Here is a 9,687-nt window from a genome sequence, read left to right as displayed (position 1 = left end):
TTGACTTTTGATTTGATTGGCTTATTCCTCCTTGTCTTCTTCCTCCCAGAATTTGTTCCAGGTGTCTTCTTATCAGATTTGACACCTCACCTTTTCCCTCACATCTCGTTTTTGTCAGCCATTTGAGGAAATCCTACAGTCAGGCATGTGGACTACACCTAATGCATTCCTGTCCCATTATTTACACCATATCCCAGTTTCTTCTTCATCAGGTTTTCATGTTGCACCTGTGGCTGTTCTTCAGGCTTCAGTGCAACTTTGACTGGGTAATTTTATATTCGTACTTATCTTTTCTTTTCAGGGGCCCTTGCTTCATTTATTCATTATATGGATTCTGCTCTGTGGCAAGTAATGCCTAACAAGGTATTCTTTAACTTGAAATCTGTACTGTACAGCCATATTGATTTGTGCTTTAATTTCCATGGCTTCGCAATATTCACTGTTGAGATGGGGTTTTCCACAAGATTGCTTGTACGTGAATAAACTCGTGATGTAATTGCTTCATAAACTTTCCCATTCCAGACTGTACCACCCATAGACTGCATGGGTAAAGCAGAATGGGAGAGCTGCCCATCTGCTATGCCTTGTATTGAATAAATGGGTATGGTCTGCTTTTCAAAATAGGGTTTCGTGGTCACCCATTATCTCAGGGGATGACATTCCTCCAGACTCTCCACTGCATTCTCAACCCCCTTTATTCTAGTGGAGTATGGGAGTCCTTACCACTTTACAGTTCCGAGCTGCTAGGTGGCTGACCATGGAGGTATACTCCTGAATGGGTTCCACACAAAGATGGTTATAACCATTCAGTGCAGAGTAGGGCGGTGGTGATGTGCTATCTTCAAATACGCAATATACACTCATAAGGGAGTGAGACGTTAAATTGCAGTTCACCCCTTCGATTGGGAGCCCTCAACCCGTGGATGTCGATACCCCATGGCTGGGTTTTGGATTTAGAATAGAACCAATCAACATAAATCCTCATGCATGTTTATGGTTGTATATGTTCCTCCCTAAATAATACTCCTCTTTTGTTGTGGGTCACAGTGGAAGTAAGGGGGATTGTTCCGGTTCTGTCCTTTTTGCTATCCCTCATTCTATCTTATTCAGAGGATGTTATTGTTTTTCGATGGTTCTGGTCAGTTTCACTGTTGGGGGAGTTCATTTATATTACATAGACATCCTTTTGATACCAGATGTCGGATCTCCGGATTGATAGATCAAAGCTAACATGTGTCATGCTCAGGAGTCAGAGTGGATCTAGATTCCCTCAGGTCTCTTGAACTTGAGGTGAAGACTGTATGATTCTCCTTGTACCCCATGTGGATGTTGGTTCCCAGCAGCGTGAGTTTTGAATGTAATTGACTTACTGAGTACGGCTCATCATGCCCTAGCCTCTCTGCACCTAAGGGCACATTCGTTGTTTTACCTACTTTTATACTTGGTTCGATTGAGTTTCATATATATTTCAGGGTTAAGATCACTATCCTGCCACAGTTCTCTCCCACTTGGATGTGCTCCTCTCTTTTTCTGCCCTTATCTACTACACATTTCATGGATGGGTGAAGAGTATACCTGGTTAAGAAGTGGTGCAGTTCCCCCATGAGATTTTTAGATCTGACTCTCTCATTTCCAGGGGTATCCTTTGGATGCTTTTGGGGGGTACTTCTATTATTCCCTTGCCCCAGTCTTGCCACCTGATCAATGTGGGATTCTAGCTAATCTTTTGTGAAGAGGGAAGTACCATATTGGAAGTTGTAATTTTCCTATACTCCAGTGCTTACATCTTCTGCCAAACCTCGAAGTGCTAGTTCGGTAAAGGCACATATAGGGAGTCATATGCATCACGTAAGTATGTCATGCTCTTATTGGTGGAGAAGTGATGCATGATGATTTACTGATTTACACAAGTGACATTTGATTCCAATGGGGGGGGGGGCAAAAGGCTTGTGGCATGTGTAAAGAAAAACTTGTATATAGAGGGCAGCACTTGATGAGAATAACTAATGTTGTGAGCTGAGGGAGGTACTTATCGGAAATACATTTTCAGTATAGGAAATTTACAACTTTTGGCTGAAAAATGTCTTCTTTTTTTAAATTTCAGACTAAAGTCAGGACACTTGTTTGTGATAAATTTACGAAATGAGGAAATGCAATGTGCTACTAGTATCTTTGTTCAGGTTTGTGAGAATTTACAATACTGTTATTCATAGATAATTAACTATACTTTATAAATGAAGAAATGCAATGTACTACTAGTATCTTTGTTCAAGTTTGTGAGAATTTACAATATTGTTATTTATAGATTACATGTACACATAGCAAATTTTTATTATTAACTATACTCTGTGAAATTTTAGTTTTAATAGGAAAAGTGATCTAACATAAAATATTTCTTTTACTTGTGTTTGTTGAAAATTATGTAAAAAAAACTGAAATTATCTGAAAGACTGTGTTTCTTAAAAGTTGAGGTTATGTGAAATTAAAGATTAAAATCACTTTAAACCATAAGGTTGTCTTTGTATGTATGATATTGAAATGTTTTCTATAAAAAGATATATCTTTGCATGTATTAAGGAATCTCATTTGCATAAATTATCAGATATTACTGTACATTTTCATAAACTTGAAACACAGTTATATGTAAAAAAAAACTAACATATATATTTTTTTATTCAACTTATATTTTATGCATTCACATTTAGATCCTACATTTTCAATCTTTTGGCATTTATCTGTTACAGGATTTAAAAATATCACTAATGTGTTTGTCCCTTACAGAAAATGCATAAATGTGATTATATGGATAGAACTTATTATGGGTAATTTTGTAATATTTTAATTAAGGTTAGTAAAAGATATAACTCTATAATTTTTATTTACTATTTTAATACAACAAAGTGTAGTGGTTTACTAGTCATTATTTTCAGTACCAATTTTTACTATCACTTAATAATTTAATTTTTTAAGGATGAACATGTGTCTTCTCCTTACATATTAGTGTTTTCAAACTGTTTATATTATTATTACTCTTTTTCTGTGCTTGCTTTCTTGTCTAGTTCCTGACTTTGCGTATATGTCACATAACACATTGATGCTAATCCTGTCACGTAAAGTTTAGTTTAGTGGATGAAATGTGTTAATTGATCATTTCTCTATATTACTTTTACTAATACTTGATGATTTAAAATTTCTAATGATTGAAAAAAAAACACTCTGAAAAATTCTAATATGTTGAAATCATTCTTTGTACTTTATGATGTGTAATGTAATATGTACATTTCAATGTGTGTAATTCTATGTATGCTTTGTTAAATGTAGTAAGTGAAAAGAAGTTAGAAGAAGAGAGAAATCTGTGAATCTTACTTTGAAAACAGCTAAACTGAAACATGATTTTTAAACAAAAACTTAGTTTTGTAATTTCAAAAATACTTAGTGTAATATCTAGGGCTTGTACATTTATATATATTCCCAAAAAAAAGGAACAAAATCAAGTTTTTTTAAGAACAAAAGTAAAAAAAAAGATACATTAGGTAATTCTGTTCATTCAGGTTTAAAAAAATCACCTTCACCACAAACATACCAAACTAAATCTAGCTCTTCATATCCATATATATATAGTTCAACAAGAGTTTAAAGAAATTTAAATTAAGATCACATACGATATCATCAGGCAAACCATTTTACAAGTGTATAACTTTAGCAGAGAAAATAACTTAGTCAAGTCTACATATAGGTCTCCAGAACTTATTTTTATTACCCATAATATATGTTACATTTCTAACATTTTTGTTACATCGCTGTAACATACCATCCATTAAAGATTGTCCAAATCCCAATAGTTTTACTCACCTAAAACAAGACAACTTTACATGTAGCTCATTTAAACTTTGCAGAAAACCATTCCAAAACTATAATCTTTTCATAGTTGACATTTCCTAAACTATGCCGCATTTGGCGTATACACTGTGGAATTCATATCCCATTATTAAAGCAAGGATATCGAAAAGCTTGAAAGAATGCAGAATTATTAGGATATATGAAAAAAAGCAAGATGGCAGAAGGCCATTTGGGTTATTAGTACTTTCGCAGCATGATTTCCCTAATTATGCAATAGGAATGTTAGGCCTCATTGTAAACTCTGTCTTAGATACTGCTAATTTTATGGCTTTATGTTATGTTTTATGACAGAGTGACTCCATTGACAGCTTCTTCTTGAGTGCACCATTGATGGTGCACACTGTGATTTAAATAATAATAATCCATATGATCATGATATTTAATGATTTTTTTTCTAAGAGTAATTTGCCATTTTGTAGAAGAATTATGAATATTTCACAATTTTACGGTCGTAAAAAAGGGACATCAGATAAAATAATCTCTACTGCAGAAGATAATAGTTCAAAGATTGTGATGGGAAGCCTACAATGCACTTGTAGCATTTCAATGAAAATTAGAATAAATCATAATATTCATTGTCTATCTTTTTTTCTCCAATTTTCATAAAAACTTTCTAAAGAAAACAATGTCTAATTAGTTTTTTGTTTCATTTAGTTACTATGAAAATTTTATTTCCATTGAATTTCTATCCTTATTATATTAAAGTTTTCATAACAGTTTTTATTTATGAAAGAAGTCTCAGTTTGTTAGTTTTTTTATTCATTTACTCACAAAGAAAAATTTAATGCCAGTCTCTAGATGTAATTTTAAAATAAATAGTGATTTAATCATGTAAATTTGTTTTATTTCAGTTCTCCTTTCAACATGGCATATATGCTCCACCAGTGGTACATGATAGAAGGAGTGGCTTGATTATAGCTTTCCATACAAAATAAATGCTTTCATATAGGACTTTGGAGATATGAGGTGCATTTATACCTTATGGGTGCTGTGTACCACGGGTGGCACATGATGTCCAACAGAAAACATGCAAATGTACCACTGGTGGTGCAACATGTAAGCTCACTCTTCAGCCTGTCAAAACATGAAACGAAACTGAATGTACCAGTTCACACTTATTTATTTTGATACATGACAAATGTTTGAAATAACACAAACTAATGGCACACACATCACATCCTCAAGCAAACAATTGACTAAGTTTATAATGTTAACAGAGAAATAATTTTTTATACCAAAACAAGTCTGGTTTTTTACATTATTACCATTCAAATAAATCATCTTTAGACAGATTTTTTACAGTTTTTAACCCCTAAATACATTACCCCTGTCTCTAGTAATCCCCCCCCCAAAAAATGGCTTAAATATTTTGAATCTCTCTTCATAATTTGAAGTTTTTAATAAAACTAATTTTAAGAAACCATTTCTGCACTCTTTTAGCATGTTGATATCTTTCCTGTAGAAAGAGGACCAAAAGTACACATAGTATTGTAATTGGGGTGTCACCAGGTTTTGGCACATACTGCTGTAGTTTTTATTCTTACGTACAAAATCTCTAGAGATACCAGAACTGTTATTATGTTGCTCTTTTTTCATCATAGATAAACAAAAAGCTGAAAGTTTATGTCTTATTAACAATTACACATAAATATTTATGGAGTTTTAAAGTCATTTTAACTCACTGTGTAATAACCTAAATTAATTTAGGTATGTGCATTATATTGTGGCATTGTGCCAAATTTATTTTTTATTATTATACATTGGACCAACTGTTTGGCAATGATATTACAGATTTTTTTCATTCCACAAAAGTAAAATAGAAAATATAATTTGTGACATAGAGGCCTAATATATTTTTTTGATTGGTCATACCCTCTGTTGTGGCCTGCAGTTTAACATATTCAAGACTCATCAGCACAGCTTGGGTCAGCAAGCCAAAGAAATATAGTAAGGCCTCTTATAATGATGGGGTGTATAGAATATTTATGGAATAGTTTTTAAGTCACCATTTAGTAATCTAAAGTAATTTACGTATGTGAATAATATTGTGGCATTATGACAAATTTATTATTCAGTATTACACAGTGGACCAACCATTCAATGATATTACAGATTTGTTTTCACCAAAGGTAAAATAGAAAGTATAATCTGTATCTAAATATAAGCTATATTTTAATGTTGTAATTTGTTTGTTAGCTAGAGGGCATAGCATGCCTAGAAAGTTCTAAGGATGTGATGTTTGCAGTGAGATTATAAATAAGAGATAGTTGTGAAGTGTGGAAAGTTTTTGAAAGTAATGTTGAATCAGTCAGTGTGTTATTGTGAAGTATTTGGATCTGTGTTTGCTATTTTGCTTGTTGAGTTACTTTGAACAAGTAAATGGATTTATTTTACATCAGTTAATACCATTTGTAACATAGGCCTACAACAATTTACAACAATGTACAAGTGTTCAAGCTTGTAGAAACATTAAAGAAGAAAATAAAGTACTTTATTATTGTTACATGGACTGGATTTTCAATTATTTTTACCAAATAATTTAAAATAACCTGCCAATGAAAGAACAATGTTACAACACTACTAAAGGACCACTATTTAACATAACTTTTTATGGTGAGCATATTACATGAATTTGATAACCTTTCAATTTAAATTCAATGTTTTGAGCCACAAATAAAACATTTTTGTTGCTTCTCTTAGTCTTAATGTCACTTTCTTAATTTTGATATTTAAACTTTTTTTTGATAATTCTCAGCAGTCTTTTAATCTTGTCCATTTTGTTTAATGATTTAATTTTCTTGTTTATTCATTGTGAAATAATGAAATATTTGGTTTAAAAAGAAAATTTGGAAAGAATATGTTCCTTTTAAGCTTAGTTAATCATCTAACAGGGATTTCTTTCAAAGTTCCATGACAATTTTTGATATTTAATTTTTCTTCTCAATCTTTCAATCTCATGCTTTTATCCAATTTCTGAAATTCAGCTTTTCAAAAATGAGGACATAGTTTACTACTTCTACAATTGTCTTAAAGAACAGGTTACAAGAAATATAAGAAACAACAGGGACGATGTAATGGTGATGTGATTGCTGATACTGAAATGTTCTTGCAGTACCTACTTCTTATCATGAAAGAATAAAAATATATTTTCAGTTAATTTGTAAAGAATTGTCTGTTGAAGATAATTATAAGTGTATATATATATTTTTTTCCTTATTTTGTATATATTTTCATAGAATTCATGTCATTTTTCTTGGAAAACTATCCTGTCGATTGGGAAAGCATATGTCTTTACTGATTTGATGCCTGGGATACTGAGTAAGGTATGTGTATTAATATGACTTGAAACATTCCTAAACATAGAGTTTTATCGAGCACAATGTTTTCACTTAAATAAGTTACCTTACAAAGTTTATCTACAAGTTAATAATGAGTACTTTTAAATAACAGATATTTGAAATATACTTTACTGAAGTAGAAGTATTTTTTCAGATTTAGATTAATTTGCTGGTAAGTTTGTCAACAAAGGATATGAAGAAAACTTATAAAGTAACCCATTTTAATATAATTGTTTCATTTTCATAAAAAGGTTTTGACTCAGTAAAATACGATCAGATATGATGTTTCTTATTTTTAATCAGCTCAAAGGGTCTTATCACTTTAGAGGGTTTATACCTTATCTCTTTAAACCTGTGCTGACACTGCCAGTGTCTGGCTGAAAATCCCGATTTATCCATTGGACAGTGACAGCATCTGAAAACTAGTCCAAATCATGTTATTACGAACCTTTTATAAATAGACTGGAAATTTTATAAGGTATGGTAAGGACTATTAGGACATCATGAAAATAATTTCAGCAGAACCTGCAAAAAATTATGGGTTTAAAGAGTTAACATTGAAACAAGGGGAATTTGTAAATTAGGAGTCTAGGCTTTAACCTTTATTGGTTATACTAGTTTCTTCCATATGTGTGTATATGGAAGAATAATTAAGCATCTGAAGCTTTCTGTTTCAAGTGTTATTGGTTGTATTGTTTAAGCCATGTGAATTTCATTCAAATTTCAGAAAATTTGTAAAGTTTAGAATGTTACACACTTTAAATGAAATATTTTGGTCAATTTTATCAAGAAACAAGGGTCCAACAACATAGAACAGTGGTGTAAGCTGTTTCTAGTCTAAAGAAGAATGAATATAGTTAGTAATTTACCAAACTCTGTATGAATTTAATATATTTAAATGTCTTAATGACATATTAAGAGTAAAAAAAAACAACTGTTTTTTGCTTTTAATATAGTAATACAATGTACCTGAAAATAAGTTATTCTTAGTGACCTTACTTTATTATATTTTGTTTCATGAATTCTTAAAATTTTAAAGTATTTTGCAAATAGAACTTTGTTTATTGCATTGGGTTTTCTTAACTTGCATATTTTGATATTCCCAGTTGCTAATACGTAACTATTCATCTTAAAAAAAAACAACAACATATTTTTCAATAATGACATTTTCTATTTCTTGAAATCTGGCATTTAGTAAACAATTTTCGCTATAGTTTAGACAGTGTTTTTCCTTTTCTCACTAACTTGTTAGAAATGATTAATTTATTTGCAAGATTTATGAAATTAGTTTCAATGAGCCATTGTTACACTGAATTTATAATTTGAAACAAAGTGTTTTGAATTTCTTGCGATTTTTGATGGATGTCTCTCTCAGTGTTTCAAGAAGGGAACATCACCCAGGACAAGTGTATTAAGTACAACTTCCAAGTCACTTTGTATTGAGAAAGAAGAATGGGAAAAAAGTCAGCAGTATGATGTGAGAGTAAGAGAATTATGTATATAATTTTATTTTAATAATTGTACAGCTTGTTTTAAGGATATATAAGTATTTCTAATTGTTGGTAGTCATAGCTTATCTATAATGGCCTGTATTGAAAGACACGTAATTTGGCAATAGGCTCATAGTATTCATTTTATATTAGATATATCACAGTTTGAGATTTACCAAAATCCTAACTGTCTTATATAGAAATTTATTATTCCAATACAATTACTTAGTTACAGCTATTCTCGAAATCAAGCACTAGGTCTTAACATTGTCATGCCAAATCAAAATATAAAGATTAGTTTCAACTGCATAGAGGGAGTCAGCTGTGATAGGAGGGTTTATCGTACTTCTATTGGTGGAGGACTGTCGCATGCTAATTTGCATGCTTAAATGCAGCTGAATCATGTGATATGCACGTGGAATTAAATGCAGCTGAACCATGTGGTATGCATGTGGAATTAAGTGTGAGTTTCAAGGCTAGTGGCAAGCAAAAATTTGCTCACTAGAGGGCAGTCAAATTGAGGATAACTGTGAGGGGAGGTAAGTATCTATTGGAAATATATTTTCAGTGTAAGAAAATATTAGCTTTTACTCAAATTTCTTATATTACTATTACATAATATTTATGTAACATTTTGTATTAAAAATGCCAAGAAGAAAAGCCATATTATGTACAAATAAGTATTGAAAATATAGTGTAAATGAATGAAACTTGAATATGGTTTGTTATTTTTGCTCTTGTAGGAAATTTCAAAAACACTGAAACAGTTATCTCTAACCAAGTCAGATGAAGGATATGTGCAAAACAAAGAATCAAGGAGACTTATTTCATATGAGGTAAAAACAGTATATAAATGGATAAATATAAAAAAATAGTGTGTTTGTGCATATATATATATATATATATATATATATATATATATATATATATATATATATATATATATATAGTTATATTAT

The 9,687-nt window shown here is 31.1% G+C and overlaps 1 protein-coding gene across 5 annotated transcripts in view; it reads left to right on the top strand.

Annotated features, from left to right (window-relative positions):
- Positions 1-9,687, top strand: part of LOC106478043 — a 68,123-nt gene that overhangs the window by 6,729 nt on the left and 51,707 nt on the right. For 2 of the 5 annotated variants that reach the window (XM_022381559.1, XM_022381558.1), the window contains exons 2-5: positions 2,105-2,180; positions 7,137-7,223; positions 8,614-8,721; positions 9,472-9,564. In XM_022381559.1, coding sequence (XP_022237267.1) covers positions 2,105-2,180; positions 7,137-7,223; positions 8,614-8,721; positions 9,472-9,564 — 364 coding nt within the window. Of the gene's footprint in view, positions 1-2,104; positions 2,181-4,751; positions 4,957-7,136; positions 7,224-8,613; positions 8,722-9,471; positions 9,565-9,687 lie in introns of all 5 variants that reach the window. The other 3 variants (XM_022381561.1, XM_022381560.1, XM_022381562.1) reach the window with 3 other exon arrangements.

This window comes from Limulus polyphemus, unplaced genomic scaffold (assembly GCF_000517525.1).
Source record: "Limulus polyphemus unplaced genomic scaffold, Limulus_polyphemus-2.1.2 Scaffold175, whole genome shotgun sequence".
Taxonomy (NCBI): Eukaryota; Metazoa; Arthropoda; class Merostomata; order Xiphosura; family Limulidae; genus Limulus; species Limulus polyphemus.
The sequence above is the reverse complement of the archived record's forward strand: the minus strand, read 5'-3'. Positions and strand labels throughout refer to the sequence as shown.